Here is a 20,234-nt window from a genome sequence, read left to right on the forward strand (position 1 = left end):
TGTTCTATATGTATACCTGTGCTTTATACATTAAATAAGTATGATGTTTTTTGCCTGCCCCTCAAAAATGAATTTCCCTGCCTCGTGGGTAATATTGCTCCCAACGAGGACTCAATGTATGGAGAGAGCTTTATGGTTTTTAGAATGCTTTAATATTCATTCTTCCTCCGGGAAGATGGAATACATATCTTGGCCTCCTCCTTACAGCTGAGAGAGCTGCAATTCAGCGTGGTAAATGCATTTGCTCACAGTCCTAGGCAGGGCTAGCCACAGATTTAGGGTTGAAACCCAGTTTCTGATGCTGTAAGACCAGCATCCTCTCCTCTGTTCTTTGAAAATATTGTCTAATTTAGCAATTCTGTAACAGGCACTCCTCTGAAAATAATTCCCAACATGGTAATAAATAAGAGTAAAAGCGCCTTATTAATGTTTGTCTTTGCTCCCGAATTCTTTTTCTGACAAATCATTCCTTGTTAGAAATCCTTGAGCTAGACGTAGGATGCTGCTAGCCACACGGTCCCCGGGACACCCTCTGGCCGCCTGGGGCTGTGCGTCCAGGGGACGGTTTTCATTCCCTGGGCCTGAACGCAGGCTGCCATGGCTCTGCTTATGCAGAAGATCAATCTTTGCCTTTTCTTCCTTTTGGTTATGAACATTTTCATAGAGCAGAAAGAATGAAAGACTTTTACAGCAAACACCTGTATCTGTACCACCTAGATTCTGTAACAGCTACTATGCTTGCTTTATGGAATATCCATGCATCCCTCTAGCCACCCACTAACCAACTTTTTGTTTCCGACGTATTTCCCAGTCGGTATCAGACATGGCACTCTTTCCCCCAAATGCTTCCGCATACACATCATCAATCTGAGTTCAATACCATATGGACTTTTAATAGGAGAGTGACACCAGCTTTGTTCTCCCTTTCAGGATACCGAAAGGGAGTGAGTTCAGTTCGCATGTTCCGATGTGCTCCCAAATAGACAGATTCCACCCACCTCTTTCATTTCCTGCTTCTGGAGGGCTGTGCCACCTTTTCTAACACGCCACTCTTTCTGGACAGGGAGGAAGCGATGGTGACAAAGCATTTGAAAGAGCACCTGCTTGTCGTACCTGCCTTGGCCTCTTTCATCGATTCACACGTGAAACATGAAGGCCGGAGCACCTCTTAAAATGCCTTGGGATCACATTCAACCTAAAATAAAGGACTAAAATTCCCTTTTTTTCCCCCTAACATTTATCTAGTGCTTTGCAAAAGATAAAAATTAAAGACCAATGCTTCCAATAGACAAATGCCAGACACTCTTCTGAGCTTTACACGTATCAGCTCGCTCTTCAAAGTTGCTTTAGGGCAAGACTAGGGGTCAGCGAACTCTCTGGTGAGGGCTAGAGAGTAGCTACAGGGTGGGGTGAAACTAGGTTGACAGTTGTTCATCTGGAAAACAGCACAATGATTAACAAATAACAATACAAGAATAAACTCTGTTACGCCCACTCAGCACTGTACACCTACTTTTGCCTCACCCTGTACCTTAGACTTTGAGGACCGGTCCCAAGTCCTCCGCTTGCTGCCAGTGGGGGCATGAAGCAGCCACAGACGACACGTAAAGGAATGAGCATTGCTGTGCTCTAATAACATTTTACTCACACAAACAGCTGGCAGGCTACCGTGTGCCAAAGCGTGCTAGACAGATGAGCGTCAGAGTCCATCGCAAACATCAGTTTCAGGACGTCTCATAGTTCGCTGCGAGCTGAGTGCTCGCCAATGCCTCAAATGTCTTTTCATTTAATGGCGGGTCAGGTCATCTCTTTGTGCCTGTGCCCTCCCATCTCTTACTGCACCGGGAGAAGAGAATCATCAATTTTTCATCTATGGGGTGATGGTGCTAGCTAAAAAAATCAAAATGAACTAAGGCAGAAAGTGGCTGAATTATTTTGTTACACAACCGAGAATACCGAAACACCAGAGGATCCAACCTGCAACCTTACATGGGAAGTTGTTGCCCCGGCGTGATTCAGCATGGTCTTTGAGAAGTCATGGAACCCCGAGAACCCCACGGAGTGAAGGGACAACCAGCAAAGTGTAATTACAGACTTGGTAGATAGACCAGGGAGATACACAGACAGTTCATCAAAAAATCGATGTGTAATTACCTAGGAGGACACCGCACGCTGGATGGCAACCAATATGCCTTTGTCGGGCTGTGCCAAGGCTATTTAATTTCCTTCTACAATAGATGGAGAGATGACATTGACCATGTAAATAAGAAGGAAGAAAGAGATACCATCGCCCAAGCAAAGCCTGCTATTTTGTCCAATGAGACAGGGAGATACAGTACATTAGAGCTAATGTCAAGAGAGACGAGGGTTTATGAAAGGTTAGAGCCAAAGGCGATTGGTTGCCAACAGCTCAGTCGGAGTCAGCACAGAGACAACAAGGGGAGTGGTGGACTGAGGCAAGGGGGCGGGCCCAGCAGAACACCTGGCCTGGCCTGCCTTTTATCAGCAAACTGGTCACCTACCCCCCGAACTGAGAAATGCTCAGCAAGTACACAGACGACCCACTGAATGAGGGGGTGAACACCTGGAGAACAGATACATAACTTAAAATATTCCTGACATGATGACAATAGCTTTGGTATTTTTATTTATACACAGGTCCATTATAAGCAAACATACACATAGTGAGGATTTGTGACCAGTCACAAGATAAGGAGAACCTCTTTAAAAGGCTGCATCTCATCACAGTATCTACTGAAAATGAATGGACATGAGTATGAATCATTTTATAACTGCATTGGAGTATTTTTGTTAGTTAGTAATGCAAACACAACTCTAAGAAGTATAACGAACTGGAAGGTGGGCGTAGGAAACCAGGATAAATTAAGCACTGACCGTACTTGTCCAGGGATTCATAGTTGGCCTCTGCCATGTACGAGGGTGTGGGAAAGCTAGACTCAGCGAAGAAGGAAAGCAGAGGCAAAGACTGGTACAGGGCCGAAAATAACATTGGGGAGGAAGTGTATCTAGAAGAATGTCCCATGCGGCTGTGGGGTGACTTGGCATCCCACCCTGTGAAGTTCATGAAAAGTCTAGCACGACACAGGGCAAACAGCAAGTTTCATCCGAGGACAAAGCATCTTGACTCTTCTACCCTAGGGCGCAGGGGAGGGAGTTGGAAACAGGAAGCAGAAGGAGCGAGAGCAGTGGTCCCAGCAGTGGTCCTCACACTTGGGCATGGGGCAGGACCTCAGCAGGTGGCTGGGCCCCGACTCTGAGTCTGTGATTCAGCGGGTCGGGGGTGGGCCAGAGAATCTGCATGTCTGACACGTTCCCAGGTGATTCCGCAGCTGCTGGTCCTGGGAGCACACTTCCGAGAATCACTGGGGGAGGAGCCCAGCCCTGGCCTTGCTCTGGGTTTGACTGTGGCTGTACCTGTCCCGTGCGGCTTGTCTCATTCTCTTTCATGAAACAAGAGGCGCAACAAGAGCCCCATGGGACTGTTGTGAAGAACACATGTGTAAACCTCTTAACCTGGTGCTTGGCGCACGTGAGGACTCCCTGTGCGGCAGCTCTCATTGCAATGAAAAGGCTGATGACAGGTAAATAATTAGGCAATATCACTCAGGGTAGTCATATGAAAACTGGATTGGACTGAGATTGCATCATTTTTCTGATGGAAGGTCAAGGTTACAGCTCTGTTCTCAAATGTCTCCCTGCTTGGTCAGCCAGGTCCCATTAGCCTAGGAGACATGGCTTGCCTGGAGCAAAGTGTAACCTGCTTTTTATCAGCATTATTTTTCAGTTAACGTTTAACCAGGGGAGTAAAATGTGAAGCATGTTTTTAAAACCTCCCTGGTGAGCCCAGCACCTTGTTCTTTTCCTGGATGGTTCTGGTCACACCTGAGATTTTATTGAACCTGACCTCTGAGTTGCAGAGCAGGTACTCTACGTAGCTCAAATAGCAGTCACCGTGGGAGTGTGGTATTTGCTTCCGGTTTGGAGGTGGCCCTTCAAAAGCCAACACCTCCTCATCACCACCGTGTCCAACTCTGGACCAGTACCCATCCCCACCCCATCAGTGAGGGATGGCACCTTGGGGGATGGCAGTCAGAGGCCAGGCAAGGATGGCGGAGCATGTGTTGTAATCCGCCAGCTATTGGTGGTGGTGGCTGTCTTTTACTAAAACAACCAACTGCACAATGCAGTAGTTCATCTCGAGCAATTATATAAGGAAATAGACATTTTCAGGGTAATTTTAAGAAATAAAAATCACCCAGAGAGATGGAAAAAAGTGCCTCGAGAAACTTTACTTAGGACCCACTGCTGTTTAATGTCCCCTTCATCTCCCTTATTCTGTTTTAGGAAGAAAACTCCCACGTCTGTACTTTGGTGACCCTGCCCAGTTCAGGCCTCCTGTCGCTTGATTCGGGGCCTCTGAACCTCTGAATTCTGAAGCAGCTGGTCCCCAAGAGCCCTCACCCACAGCTCACGATGTCACCTTGGAAATGGCTCAGCATTTTCTGGGTGCAAACAGGCTAAGTCTACATAACATTAGAAGTTGTTCAAAGTATCCCCAAGAGAGGGCATTCTCCTTTGGAGGGTCATGTGTTTTGGTAGGTCACAGCACTGGTCAACAGAAAGTAAAAATATAAAAACATGAAACTTTCCTTCAGAGAAAGAAAGGCTCAGATGTCTACACTTGTTTTTCTCACGTGGGTTTTACTAGGTTTCCCCCTTTAGCACAGGAGGCTACAACCACAGGCAGTCCAGCTCAGGGCAGAGCAAAAAGCTGACTGCGTCAGGAAGTGACATGAAAGTCTGGGAGAAATGATGATGGAAAGTCTTTTATTCTAGGCCGTGTCAGTACTGCAGCGGGGGGATAGGCTACTGGGAAAGTCTACGAGGAAGATAAGTATTTCTTACCAGGAAAGAAATAGCCGTCTGGTTACTACACATGAAAGCCAATTAAACGGCAATGGGGTTGAGTTTTGTCTGTGGCTTGTAGAGTGGGGGTCATTACTTCGGAGACGTAGCATGTCTTGATACCTGGAATCAGTACTTTTCATGTTCCCCCAAATGCACATTTATTTAAAAACATTTATTTCCAATGGATAAAAGAAGAAAAGGGGGAGGATTACAGAACAGCAGAAATCCCCTCTGAGTTTATTTTATTTTTTAATTGAATTTATAGGGGTGACGTTGGTTAAGAAAATTATGTAAGTTTTGGGTACACAATTTTTTCACACATCATCTGTATGTTGCATTGTGTGCTCACGGTCCAGAGTCAAGAGTTTACTTTAAATCTGTGATTCCGTATGTACTGAGTTAATTGAGAATGATATAGTCAATCAATATGGCTTGTTAAGATCTTCAAGACATGCCTAAAGCCTACATGACTACAAGACTGAAGTCTAGGCATAATGAATCAACATTTTTAAAGAATAATGAGCCCTGGCTGGCGTAGCTCAGTGGATTGAGCACGGGCTATGAACCAAAGTGTCACAGGTTCGATTCCCAGTCAGGGTACATGCCTGGGTTGCAGGCCATGACCCCCAGCAACCGCACATTGATGTTTCTCTCTCTCTATCTCCCTCCCTTCCCTCTTTAAAAATAAATAAATAAAATATTTTTTTAAAAAAAGAATAATAATAAAATGACATGCTTTTGATAGGCTTAAAAGACATTTTTACAAGTAAAGGTAGAAGGGAGTGAATTAGGTAGATATTCAGGAAAACCAAAAACTAAGGAGAATGCACAGGAAGAGAGGGCATTTAAAGTGGTATTTAAAAAATGAATACAATTCACTAGGAGGTAAAATAAGATATCCCTGCGGTTTAAGATAGGCCACTATACTGTGTACTTGGCTGCACCTCTGACAAGCAGGAGAGAAAGCTGGTTCTGCTCACAGATGCCAGAAACCTCAGTCCTACAGTCTGCTTCCACACTAAAGACAAAAACCAACACAAAAAGCTTTTCAAAAGTAGCTTATTCTGTGGCGGGGAAGTAAAGCAGCATAAAATGGAGAATGATTTAAAATAATCATAGGTAATTGATTTCCCTTTTTTGAAATTGCTTTTTATAATCCCATGTTTACTACAGCAAGATCAAATAAGAAAGGCCAAAGACAGCAAAATCACTTATCGTCACAAAAGAATTTCTAATTATGGTGTATGCTTTAGGTAGCTTCAGTACAACTTGACTTTGCATTAGCCACTCTAGTGAATCTTGACATTCGGCTTCTCCAAAAGGCCAAACAGAAATTTAGACTATTCCAGGAAACAATATTAGTCAGAGTTTAACTAAGAAGCTTTACTGCCAAAAGCCCAGCTCACTAGCCTAATAACAGCGTTGAGTAAATCTGATATGCTATTAGTAATGGTTTGAGAATTCTGAATGTCTTATGTTAGCGGTTTCTATCCTTCCCCCCCCCCATCATTTTACCATGTATATACTGATTGCCCACGGCCCCTTGGCACGGTGCTCAGTGCTAGGGAAGGCAGTACTTATTATTAGGACTGATGGAGTCTCTGGAGTTTGTCTTCTCCAAAGGGGAGATGCACAAGCAACAAGTAAACAGTTAAATAGCACACGAAAGTATATTAGAGAGCGTATTAAGTTCTATAAGCAAAATACACAGGGTGATAGGACAGAAGAGATCTGTAGGTGCTGGTTTTTACGGGGCTCAGGAAAGGTTTCTGGTTTCAGGTGACATTTGATCTGGAACCTGGACATGTAGAAAAGCTCGGCACTCCAGGCCAAGAGCAAATGCAAAGGCCCTGGGGCAGCAGCACTGCCATGTGTTTGAGGAATAAGAGCAAAAGCTGGTGGGGCTGAGAGCTGGCACGCTGGGAAGAACAGTCTAGACAAGGCGGTGACAAATGGAGGCAGGAGCCAACTGTGGCTCACAGGCATAGCTGGGGGTCTTGCTTGTACTTAAAGAGCACCCTGGTTGATGTAGCTCAGTGGATTGATTGCAGGCCTGCAAACCAAAGGGTCACCGGTTCGATTCCCAATCAGGACATATGCCTGGGTTGCAAGTCAGGTCCACAGTAGGAAGTGTGCGAGAGACAACTACACATTGATGTTTCTCTCCCTTTCTTTCTCCTTCCCTTCCTCTCTCTTTAAAAATAAATAAAATCTTAAAAAAAAAGAGCAATGGCACCTGCTTTTTAAATCAACTGTTGGATTTGTATTTAACAGTGATGACTTGGGCTCCTGTGTGGTGAATGGAGTGTGAGTGTGAGTGTGTATATGTGTGACTATGGGCTGCAGGGCAAGCACCAAGAGTGGAAGCAGGGAGATAAGGCAAGAGACTGCTGACCTGCAACAAACCAGGCAAGAAATGCTCACGGCCCAAACCACGAGTCAGTCATGGAGATGGAGGAGAGGGGGCAAATGCCAGATGTGCTTGGGGGTGGATTTGATGACTGCTAAGAGAAAAGGGCATGGGGGAGGAAGAGAGGCATTTGGGTTGCTGACGTTAGGAGCCATTTATTGGAGTGGAGTCCTGTTCTATTTTGAACGTTAGGCTAGAGGTGGCCCATGGGACACCTGCGTGACAAGGTCAAGTAGGCAGAGTGAGGTGCTCGGAGCCCAGGGGAGAGGTCTTAGCTAGAGATACAAATGTGGGCATCAGTGTTCTGCACAGTTCCCGGCGGACCACCCAGACACACACGTGCTAATTAACGAATGCTTACGGAATGACTGATTGATCACTGACGAAAGGGCGAGTGAGGATTTTGCATACTGGAAGACGTGTTGAAGCTCTTGGCAAGGAGCGCTCAGGAAATGCCAGTGGAGTGCCAGGTGCTGCGGCTGCTCAATTAGTTTACAGCGATGAATCTCAAGAAAGCAATGAACTGTTATTTCAGGGCCTGGCCCTACCTGGCTGAACCGGCACCGGAACCGCTGTTCAGCTGCATGTACCTTCTGTTCCCCATCCTCAGAACCTTTTCCCCTGGTGGTTTAGCTCCGAACCCAGGCATCTTGCTTTGTCCTTGATCACTACCCTTTTCTGCGCTCCCATTCAGAAAAATGCTGCCGTTGCTCTGACTCGGTCCCTGATGACTCTCGGAACCTGTTCACAGGTTTCTGAGCCCGCTGTGAACCGTGAACACTGAGCACCTGTTAGGGGCCAGGTGTGTTAGGTGCCAGGCGCCATTTCCCACACTTGATGCATACGTCCCATTTCTAGCACCCTGCCAAGTACGTGTCCGCCCTCGGGGTGCACCTTAATTCCTCCGAGGCAGTAAGTGCTTGGCTCCGAGTCAGGGACTCAGAAAGCGCTAGAGCAAGGGTTCACAACCAGCCCTGCTGACTCCCTGTAGCCGGCTCCCTGCCTGGGTGTGCGGAGCTCGTTGGATTTTGCCTGTGGAATCGGTCTATACCCGTGACACACCCAGTTCCCCAGCAAAGGCCAGTAGGTAGTTGGCAGCTGTTGGCCGCCCCCAGCATTCGAGTCAGGTTGGCCGTTGTCTGTACCCTGGAGTGATGGTGTTGCACATCTCTGTGGCTGCAGACTCACTCGGGGCCCTCGCGTGGGGATATATCACGCCCAGTGGGAGGATCCTGACCAGAGGGAGGCCCACAGCTGGGAGGTTATCGGTCATCAGAGAAACAAAAGAGACTGGGTGCGTTGGAGTAACGCAGCCGGCTGGGCAGCCTTGCCGGGGCAGGGGTGGCGCCGAGGACTCGGACCGTGTCCTGTAAAGGACAATGTGGACTCTGAATAGCCAGCTAAGGGGTGAGAAGGCAAAGGTGTAGAAAATCCTAGCTCATTGACGGAAAGGAATAGCCTTTATGTAAACGTGTTACTAAAGCTTCCATCTCTCTAGCCACACACCCAGACCGAAAGGCTTTCCGTCTTCGTTAGGCACGCCCCCTGAGCAGGCGGGCGTGTGGCCAGGCAGAGATATTTGCTCAGACATCGTCTGCAGCGGGATCAATGGCTTCCCCCACATCCAAGAGGAGGTCGCGCCTTTCCTTGAGGAGGCCACGTCCTGAGAGGCCGCGCAATCTACGCAGGAATTATCTGCAGTTAATGTCACACAAAAGGACAAAGGGAGCTGAAGCCACTCCTGCTGGCACTCATCTAAGCAGCACCTGCTTGTCCAGAACACTCGACCCTTTGTCACTTGACACCTGCCTGGCTGGATGGGCCCCACGCTGCCCGCTAAGGAAACGGAGCTGACCGGTATCCACTTCAGGCTCGATGTCGTGGCGGAAACAGGATGTGGAATTTCTAGAGGCGCGCTACCTGTGAATCTGGCAACGACCGGGCATAGCTTGCTACTGAGTCACACTGCTAAAGGTCAAAAGGCGGGAAGCTTGGTTTAACAGGCAGACAAGAGGGTAAGAAAGCTGCACACACACACACCAGGCCCTTCCACCAGAGCCTGTGGCGGTGGCTGCGCACGCAGCTCGGCTTTGCTACAGCATCGGTGGCGTTGGCTCCCCAAGCGAGTGCCTATCATTAAAGAGAGACGAGGTGGACCTGCAGCTCGCTGGCTGTGCGGAGTTTCCACTGAACCTTAGGACGAGCTTCCAGGAAGCCAATCTGAGTCACCCATTTCCACTGTAACATGACACCTGCTTGCAGGGCTACTGAGGTGGTTTCCAGGATTCGGGGAAACAAAGATGCCTCTCTCTCTCTCTCTCTCTCTCTCTCTCTCTCTCCCTCTCTCTCCCTCCTTTTCCCCCTCTCTTTCTCTGTCTCCTTTTCTCTCTCTCTCTCTCTCTCTCTCTCTCACACACACACACACTCACACACAGAGGTAAACTCTTACACATGTCTTCGCTACATACATCAGGATTTTGTTCTCTTTTAATAAGACACTCAAAATACCAACCGCCAAATCCTCTGCTGCATTCCCAGCACCTAGATCAAAGTCAGAACGGAGCAGGCTGCCCGTATATATTTGTTGAATAAATGAACACACGAATATTTACTATTCCCTTGCGTTTCTGGTGCCTAACCTTGCCTGGCGACTTTTTATTTATACTCCCAGGAAGGGACCTTAGCTGCACAATAAATTTGCAAACACTTTTTTTCATGGAGACATTTAAACTCTTCGAGTTCCATACACATGGCTATGTTATTTCTGATGGAGAAATACTAAATATAAAGTAGGACTGAAGGAATTTTTAACAACTTGCTTCTTAATTCTCACCCCAAACAGTCTATTTAAAACATCTCAATAAGATTTCTGTATTTATGCTCTTCTTTTCTTATTGGAATATTATAGAATGACAAAGGGACACCGGTCAGCAGGGTTAGTGACGGGACAAGATCAGACGACAAATAAAAATGTCACTTCATCCTGGAGATTTGCTTAAGGATCAGACATTTTCTCCTCTCCAGCTATAGCCCTGGGATGAGAATGTTTACTCTGCATTAAAATTCAGATGACTTGATGAGTTTCAATGCCCTCCGACAGAAGTAAAATTTTACGTGGACACATTGATTAACTAGTGAGAGTCGGCTCCGGGTGTGGGCACCCAGGTCTGAGGCAGGTTCACTACCAGATCCGGCCAGTCCGCCCCAAAGCACCTGATGTTCAAGAGTGAATCTCATGAGCATCGGAACTGGAGCCCCCAACCCCCACCCCGCACACAAGGCACGTGACCCTTTTGAAGGTATCTGCTACTCTCCATGTCATCGAAGTCATAATAACAAAAATGAGCAAGGGCCCTGGGACCACTGTTGGAAGGATATTTATTTGGCTATTAAAGAAACAGGTCCATATAAAAGTAGAAAATCAAGCCCGAGTGTCGCCTTTCAAACCCCGCGGGCACCCCAGATGACAGGAGACTGATTGTGGAAGGAGCTCCCGGGAGAGGTCCTGGGGCTGGTCAGCTGTTCTGTGTGTCGACATATTGCTCGAGCTCATCTCCAAGAATAAAATACAGTCACTTTCCTTGTAGGGATTTCTTTTTTAAATGTCAAGTCAGTGTAACAAAGTGCAAAGGTTTGCCGCAGGTGGGTGTTGAGAGTACCCAGAGATTTATTATTCTGTCTTTTCTCTGTTGGATGCATTCCATTAAAAAAAAAAGATAAAAGATAAAAGAATCAAAATAGCAGGAACGAGGAAAACAACCAACATACATGTTTTTTTTTGGGGGGGGGTTATAATGGATGCGTACTCTCTCCCTGCAATGGTTACAAACGTGAGACATTTGATTCCAAGCTCATATTTTTAAAATAACACCTGTCTTCAGAATATAGATTAAGATGTGACATTTGGTGACACTGTGACGAACGTTAATAGAAATCCACTCCCAGCAAACCCGACAGCCCTCCGATACCAGCCTGGCGTGGACACTCATCATAGTTAACAAGGTGCATTGGAAACAGCTGAGTACTGACCTCCCCAGAACAAACGATCCTCTTGGGACGCGGGGCCTCTTGCTGTAACTGATACACTGCCAGAAACAACAACAGAAAAAGTTAATTATAATTAGGAAACGGCAACACGTGCCAACACGCCTCCCAGTCGTTCCCTCTCTGTACATCCCCAAAATGGCAAATATTTCAATCACACAACAAACAAACAAACAAACAAACAAAACAAAGAGGAGACAAGCCCATTTTTAGACTGAATCCAGTCGGATCATTTATATGGAAATTAGTCGCTGTGGATGGAAACTGGCAACATTGATTTTTTTTTTTATTCTTATAAGGCCAATTGAGTTTCCTAATTGTTCCCGGCATTGTTCCTTTTACGGCTTTCTTGGAAGACGAGATAATGGCTAAAATTCTCCTGTGTTAAAAAGGAAATTCTACTCCGGAGCATCTCAGTGGAAGAGATCCTGTAAGAGGCTTCCTGAGTTAAACGCTGACAGCCCCTGACCCTGCAGGCAGACGCGGGCATTGAGAAGGAGTGTCCTTCTCTGAAATGCTCCAGTTGCGGACAAAGACCCAACCGGCTCTGTGAGTGAATGGCACCTCTCAAGTCCTGGCTCTTTTTCACGAGTTTCCTCTCTGTCCTGCCCATCACCATGGATTCTCGTCTGTTTGACTATTTCCCACCCACTGCTGTTCCTTTCTCTTGGGCCCTTTCATATCTTAAATAATGACTGTCTTATGTCCTGCTTTAAAGACAGACGTTCAGGCTTCGGCATGGAGGAAAGCAGGTAATTAAGTAGGGAAATACCATTTATCAGGCTGCTCTTTGAAATGTTTTTCAGACGCTAACAAATGGTTTGCCGCTGCTCAGCGAGTCTGCTTATTTCTTATAGAAAAAAACCCAGCCCGCGCAGGTACCTAATGGGGCCACTTCCATGGAAACAGAAGTTGAAAACAAACACGGGGGATGTTGTCTTCGGAATCTTGGGAGGGAAGAATTAATTTTAGATGGTATAAATCTTTGAAAAGTTAAAACCATGATTGTATCGAGTCTAGAAAATGCAACAGCAGAAGCAGACAGTTCTGGTTTATCCTGGGGTCTCAGACGGACGAAGAACACGAGACTGAAGGGCAGAGGACTGCGTGGGACCAGGGGTGGGAGGGATGGGGCATGCTCGGTCATGACGGCTCCCCAGCGCCTGCAGCGCAGCACAGGCGTTTTCTTGCCTGGCCGAGGGTGGACCACCCGACTGCAGCACAGAGAGGAACCTACGCAACCCTCTGGTCGGTGTTCAATGGGCCCCATGTCTGAGCTTCGGTTGCCCCTTGCCAATGACGATGCTTGAGTACCCATGTGTGGAGAGACAGTCAGAGAAGCCTTCTTGTTACAGAGGGAACAAGAGGACGAATTGGCCAAAGACACAGAACGAACTGTGACCGTGCCACGGACTAGCTCAGGAGGGGCTTGGCTCTCCTTAAGTCAAGAGAGGAGTCTCCTTTCCTGCTGTGGGATCATCCCACTGACTGCTTTTTAAAAGGATGTTGTTGTTAACGAGTGTGAAGGGGCCAGTTCCTAGAATCACCGAGTTTCAGAGGTCAGGGGAACTACAGAACCCTATCCAGTGAATCCTGTGCCCCCTTCACTGCCCACTGGCAGTGCCTCTAGAAACCAGCAGATCTGGGCGGGGGGCATGGTGCCAATGGCTTTGTGGACACCCTTTTAACGTCTCCCTTCGAGGGGGCAAAGGAAGTACCTTTGTTACAAGGGAAGCGTTTTTAGCTAAGTGTGCCTTTGCAGATCATATCAGAAAGCATCTGAACATCTGCTCTAGGCCTGGAACCATCGTCAGCATTACGTGGAGGTTTTGAGGATGGATGGAGAGGAAGGGAAAAGAGACGGAAACCAGCATACTGAGTGCCTATCACGTGCCAGAAACTGATGAAAACTTCCTGAGAACTCAGAGTAAAGAAAATTGTATCATTGCCATTCTCATTTTTCAGTGAGGAAACGAGGGCAGAGGAATTACCTATTTGTCCCAGGGCATCCGGCTAAAATGTCTCCTTTGGATTCTAAGGCCCGGGTTTATTTTCTTACGCCTCAGGGCCTTTGCACTCTCCATTCACGCCACCTGGACGGGTCTTTCCCGAGACATCCAGGTGGCTCTCATTCTCCACTCCGGTCTTCCCTGGCTGGCCTGCCTTGGGGTAAAATTCCATCCCATCCCCCTGCTCCCTTACACTGTTTTATGTTTCCCCTCAGTACTCAGCACCGTCAACACTATCCATTTTGCATATCCTCTCCCTGGACCACAGTGTGAGCCCCTTGAGGGCAGGGGCTTTGTGCGTTGTGGTACCCCCAGCACCTGGAACACTACTCCACACATGGAAGATACTTAATGTGTATTTGGCGAACAAAGGAACTGCATCCAATGACTAATGGGTCACGACCCATGTCTTCAGGGAGACGCTGATCCAGTGAGGGGGGTGTGTGTGGAAAAACAAAACCGGGGCGGGCCAGGCAGTTCAGTGGGGGAGAAGCAGGGAGCACTCCTGGAAGGACCAGAGGTACAGAAGAGAGAAGGGGTCATGGGTCGAGGAAGGAGCCCCCCATAGGGGAAGGCAAAGACGTGCTGATTGGTCAGGGACAGCCCAGGGCGTCCACTGCACCAGGGTGGGCAGACGAGGGAGGAGGCCATGCGCCACGTGACCCTGAAGCCCTGAAGGCCACGCTAAGGATCACGGATGTTCTTCTGTGTGCATGGGCAGGCAGTGATGTGTGCTGAGCAGGGAGGTGACGTGACCGGGTCTGTTTCCGAGTAGTGACAATAAGAATGAGACTGTGCAGAACAACAGAAGCTGACGTCTTCTGGACACCTACTGTGGGTCAGGCACCAACTCCATCTTCATCTCCACATTCTCATGTAACCTGCCCCACCAGCTCCCGGGATAACTGTCAGCCCCTCTCGCGGATAAAGCAGGGAAGAGGCCACACGGTGAACAAGCTCAAGTTCACACGGATGATGTGATGGGATCAAAATTTAAAGGCCACTTTCCAGATTCCATGGTCTGTATTTTTTAGCCTCACCAGCTGTTATAAAAATACAGATTCCCAGGATCCATCATCCCTAACGATACTCACTCTGCCAGTCTGGCAAGGGGCCCCAGCATGTCGTTTGTAAAGCCACGTGGGACATTTCAGTGCATGGGGGAGTGGGGGCCACTGCTCCATGCCTCAAGGAAGGAAGGGTCAGAGCGGGGAGGCAGGGAAGTGGAGGGGACAGTCTTTTAGGTGGACAGAAAAGGGATGGGGAATGTGTGAGAGGCTAACTCTGGTAGAAACGCAGTCAGGACGGCGAGTTGGCTGCAGAGGAGGACGGACAGGGCTTGATCACACACTGAATGAGTGGGAGATGGAGCTGCCATGAACAATCACACAGGGTACAAGGGAAGGAATATTCTGGATAGTTGCTCCGCTGTGTCACCAGGCAAAGCCCACAGCCGTGTCCTCCAGGGCCCGCTGAGATTTAATAGGGAGAAATGCTGTAGCGCTCCAGTCCCACAACCGGAAATAGTCCAAGCCAGGGGTGATGGGGAGGGGGTCGCTGCAAACCCCTCAAGCCAGGGATGCCACCTCTCCTTCCTGGTCCCTGATTGGTTACTGGTGTCTCAGGGAGCAGATCTTAGGACCCATGAGATCTGCTCGGTGCTCTTCCAAGCAGCAGGAATGGACAAATAGGCAGGAAGCCTGTTTGTCACCTGAATTACATAAAGATAATGAGAGAGCAACCAACGGCAACAGCAGCCATGTAAAATAGGGGGGCCCTGAATCCTATGTTAGCTTCGAGTGTGGGCTGCAGTCCTTTCTCTTCAAGATTAGCCACAACAAAACAAACATCTGTGAGGAAGTCTCTGGGGCACATTTCATCAAACTGAAGTGCGATGTTGTCTTAAAGAGTCATTTCTAGAGTTTTCTTTGCTCAACGAATACATTTCACAAGCCAAGGGCAATACTGTACGTCCCTTCTTGGGTGATTCTACGAGCTAAGAGGCAACACAATGGATGCTCCTACCGCCCGGCCCCGGGCCCTCTGCAGCACTGGAGAGAATTCTCAGCACTGGGATAAACCGCTTGGTGAACATGGGGTAGGGGGTGTCACTGAGGAACATGAAGGTGAAAAATGGGGTTCTCGGCTCCCCCGGAAACCCGAAGCAGACTGAGAAATACAGAGCTCACTGACAGAATGTTTTGCTTTTTCTTCCATATGCAAACTTGACTTGCCCTCCCCTGGAAACAGAATCCACCTGGTCCCCATGGATGCCGAATGAGAGCCCGTGGGCTGGGTGACAACGAAGCCCAGTGTAGACCCAGGGTCACCTAAGGGACCCTGCAGGGGCGTCCTCTAACAGCCACTTGTTTCTGAAGGAGGCATGTGGAGGGGCCGGGAGTCGAACCGAGTCCCTTGCTTCTGACGCCGAGCCAGCGCCACCTGCTCATGGCCCGTCCTCCCTCCCAGTTTTCATGGAAACAAACTCACAGGTGTGAGTACGAACACTGGATCTTCCCATGGCTTCTTGGCTCGATTCCACCCCCGCGCCCTGCTGTGCAAAGGCCTTGCCTGGCCAACAGAAGGTCTGGTCTTTGGGGGACTGAGCCCTTTTCCTGCCCAGTGGCGCCGTGAGAAGCCCGAGGAGGAGCCTGGGTACGCCGGCAGCAGGGGTCTCCGGCACACGTGTGCCCGGGAAGCACCTGCAGGGCATGGTAAATCGCAGGCCCGCCTCCCTGACTCTTCCCATTCCACAGTCTAGGGCAGGGCAGAAGGACGGCAGTCACACGCATATTGGCCCCACATGAGTCTGATGCAGGGGCTCTGTGGATCAGGCGTTTGAGGTTCCAAACTCCTCTTTGGAAAAATATGCACAAGCTACGACAGCTCGACCTTCCGCCCAGGACAGTGTCCTCGGACAGCTGTCGGCCACGGCGTCTGCCACCTAATTGGCACTTGGCCCTTTAAAAAATAGAATCTTTCAAAGGGTACCCACGGTGGTGGGCTTTTGAACTTATCTGATGAAAGCATACAGTTCATACAGCTCTGGTTGAAAGTTTAGAATGTGGCTTTTTTTCAAAGCAAACTTAAAAATACCTTTCCTTTCTTGAGAATTCAAAGCAATAGCTTCCTTCTTGGTTACTTCATTAACATTTTGGGGTTTGGTTTTGAGAATTAAGAACGAGCTGCTGTTACCTGATACTTTGGAAGAAGATTAATCTTATGGGGACAGCCCAGCAAGGGATAGCAGTAGCTTTTAAGAAAGGGAGGGGAGCAGAGAAGGAACCTAAGGGACATCAGGTGACACCCTGGTTCTCTGAGACCAGACTCAGTCTGATCCATACTGTGGCCTCACAGTCCCAAGCCTGCCGTCTGGCTTCAGGCAGAGACTTAACGTGCCTTTGTTGAAAGAATGAATGAAAATAAATGCATGGACAACCTACTCTCTATAAAATATCGAGAGTTGATTTCTAAGGTTCCTTATTCTTCTAAATTTCTAAGTCAGGCATTAGTGGTTGTCTTCCCAACATCCATATCCGTCTTCCCTGTTCCAACGGTACTCCAAATTTCCCAGTTGTGTGGATTATCCAGGACGGATCTGCCCCTGAGTTTGATGGGTTTAGGGCAGGTAGCACGTCCCAGCTCTGACCACAGTGGTGCCATCCGGCCTGGAGACGCAGGCCAGTCAGGGCTGGGACTCCACTCTGACACTCGGCTTGGAGTGCGAAGAACCTAGACTGCCTCTCTGCCTGCTGCTCTTCAATCACAGCGGCAGCCCCGGCGCTGTTGGCTGCTCCCCAGGAACCACCACGGGGCCCACTAACAGTGGAGCCTCCCAGGAAAGGAGAGCCGAGAGAGGAGGAGATGCACCCGGGGTTCTGGGAATGCCCTTTGAGAGGCTGGAGCACATCGTGCCTGAAGCCACCACTTTCTCTGGACTTTTCATTTCCGTTGATCAATGTGGTTGAGTGGAATATTCTGTTACTTGCAACCAAGAGCATTGCAATTAGCATTAAGACTTAAAAGCAGCTTCGTAAAGTGGATCGTTAGGATGCAGACTGATTTTCTTTTAGGAAAAATATCATGCTTGAGACTAATGCTTCATAATAAGAATCTGATGGCAGATAAATCAAGGTTAATGGCTGACAGTAGGTGACAGGTGGACGCAAAGACATGCCTACATACTTCTGGAATCATTTCAAATCATTAGTTTTTTAAACCACGTCCTATAACATGGTGAAAATGTATAGCATCCAGTAAACATGAGCGATTTCAAAATACCCAATGATCTCCTGAGTTTAAAAAAATATGTGTGATTAAGAAATGTGGCTTCCATAAATAATATGCTAATGAGGTTGACATTGATATTTAAAATGAATCTTTCAAAGGATGGTTTGTGAGCATTTTAAAGAGACAGGTTCAGTGATTCCTGAGGTTCAGAATGTATTTACCAAGAAGTTATTTAAAACAAAACAAGTTTTATATTCTGATAGGTGAGCTGGATTTTCAGATCAGGAAAATGCTGTAATTTTAGCATATCTGAAGACTAAAATGTATCTCATGGAGTTCTTCCAGGCCCTCAGATCCCTTCCGCTATTCATCTTTCAAGACGGACAGGCAAATTTAACCTGTTCCATAAAGTCCCCTCTGATTTCAGGAGATAGAAGAATATACATTGTTACTAAAATCCATGTGTGTTTTAAGTTGATTGGTTTACATCTGCCTCCCTTACTAGACTGTACATTGGAGGAAAGTATGGGCCACATTTTGTGCATTGTTGATTCCTAATACCCATCCGGACATTCAGAAGGCGCTCACTGCATGTTTGCTGAAAGGCCAAACGAGTCCATGCTAATCTTGGGAATAAGATGGAGAAGCATGAACTTGGGAACAACATTGTTAGATGAGTTGATACGTGGCCCAAGACCCAAACTGAAACAATGTATGGATCAGGACAAACAAAAGAGAGTTCTTTCTGGTGGTGCTCTGTAGGCCTCTGGCCAATGAGGTTTCGATGCCCTGGACGGAACCGCTGACAGCAAACTCCCCTCCATTTCGGAATCCATCATCCCTAGACTCCCTCCAACGAGCCTGGCTGCCTGCTGGTTGGGTGCAATGGAGAGGAACTACTTCACTGTCATTAGTTTTATATTAAATGGCCCCAACGACCCCTTCTGCATATACAGTTTTATGATTCTGGAGCCAATTAAAAAAAAATAAAACACAACTTGGTTAGACCCAAAAACCAAAGTTAAAATAAATACACTAGGGTAAAACTGATATTGTGAACATGTAATCACTAAGGACGTTTTTAGCTTCCTTAGGACACAGAAGTGTTTTTAAGGGCAATATGGGGCGGCCCCAGGTCTCTGAGCCAAAGGTGAAATGAAATTGAACCAATGCCATCTTTTCGCTTCAGTGAACCTCTCTGCGGGGGCATTCACTCAACAAATATTTATTAGGTAGTTAATGCATGCAAGCCAGCGCGCAAGGCAAGGCAAGGCACGGTAAGGCAAGGCACGGAACACCCAGTATCTCTCACATGGATATTCTGTTGATTTACTGTCAGAGCACTTCACACTCCATTAGGAAACAAACAAACAAAAACACCCAATTACTGAGTCATTAGCACTGGCTTTTAAAATAGAAGATCAGAAAGCAGAACAGTAGGTTGCAAGGGCCCCTAGAGACCCAGCACAAGCCGTGTATTTCACAGACGGGAGAACAGACTCCGGTAATGAAGAATGAGATGCCTGTTTATGTGCTGACACGGAAAGGCAGGAGACAGTTGCAAAGTGAAACGAGAAAGTTGAAGGACACCAAGTGTCATAGAAACCCGTTTTTTACAAAGGGGAGCATCGACAACAGAAATGCCCTCGTGTTGGGCATGGGTATTTGAAATCCTTGGAAGGCTATGCCTCCCAAACTTGGCGAGGGGTCAGCTCCTGGGAAAGAGGAGTGAACTATGGGGAGAGGGCCGGTTTGTTGGATTATGGGAAATGTTTACTCTCAGCTCGAAGTAGCTCTGTGATGTTTGCCTTTCCCACAGCTTTGTATTGCTTTTGTAACAAAAGCATTAATACACAGGTATATTGTGTGTCTGTGTGTATATATATATATGTGTGTGTGTGTGTGTGTGTGTAATTAATTTTAAATAGAAAGGAAAAAAGTCTTGGAAACTGGCAGGCTGTGGTCAGGCTTGCTCCTGGCTTCCACTCTGAATGTCACTCCAAGGCTTTTTGCAAACCTTCGCCAAGTTCCCGAAGCTCCCTGAGGCTATGGTTCCCTGCACGTGAGTGAAATGGGGGCAATGATGGTGCCCGTTGCTCGGGGCTGTGGTGAGAATTTGAGAGTCCGGGCACGTAGCTAGCGCTGTGGCTGGCCCATGGCAGGTCTCCTCGGGCAGTGGAAACACCAGCAACATCCATAACTACAGTAATAATTATTTTTTACTGCTGTCTAGAAGCAGGCCCTGAACAAGGACCTGTGTCCCCAGGCTCCCGGAACAGTGGGTTTCCAGCTACCACCCTCCTTCCCCCTCTCACCAGAGAAGTACTCAGTCGGGCGGAAGAGATAAAAGACAGAAAACAGAATGGTGACTGATGACCAGCCAATGATCTCTGCTTCTAGGGAGTCACCTTCAGTGACCAAACATTATTCTTTGCTGTCTGCTAATTTGCTGGTGGTAAATGTCCTATGATCTTATAGCCACACAATATTGGCCAGGAACATAATTCACAGAACTCAACACATTTACCCTTGCTGACCAGCTGTGCAAAAGAAGGCGGGGGGGAGGGAGAGGGGGAGAGAGAGAGAGAGAGAGAGAGAGAGAGAGAGAGAGA

At 47.7% G+C, this 20,234-nt stretch overlaps 1 protein-coding gene across 1 annotated transcript in view; it reads right to left on the reverse strand.

The window, feature by feature from the left end:
- The window catches only part of CHN2 (chimerin 2), a 255,868-nt gene that overhangs the window by 98,909 nt on the left and 136,725 nt on the right, over positions 1 to 20,234 (reverse strand). The window contains exon 3 of the mRNA XM_045827988.1: positions 11,369 to 11,424. Coding sequence (XP_045683944.1) covers positions 11,369 to 11,424 — 56 coding nt within the window. The remainder of the gene's footprint in view (positions 1 to 11,368; positions 11,425 to 20,234) is intronic.

This window comes from Phyllostomus hastatus, unplaced genomic scaffold, assembly GCF_019186645.2.
Source record: "Phyllostomus hastatus isolate PE091 unplaced genomic scaffold, TTU_PhHast_1.1 phas_scaffold_78, whole genome shotgun sequence".
NCBI lineage: Eukaryota > Metazoa > Chordata > Mammalia > Chiroptera > Phyllostomidae > Phyllostomus > Phyllostomus hastatus.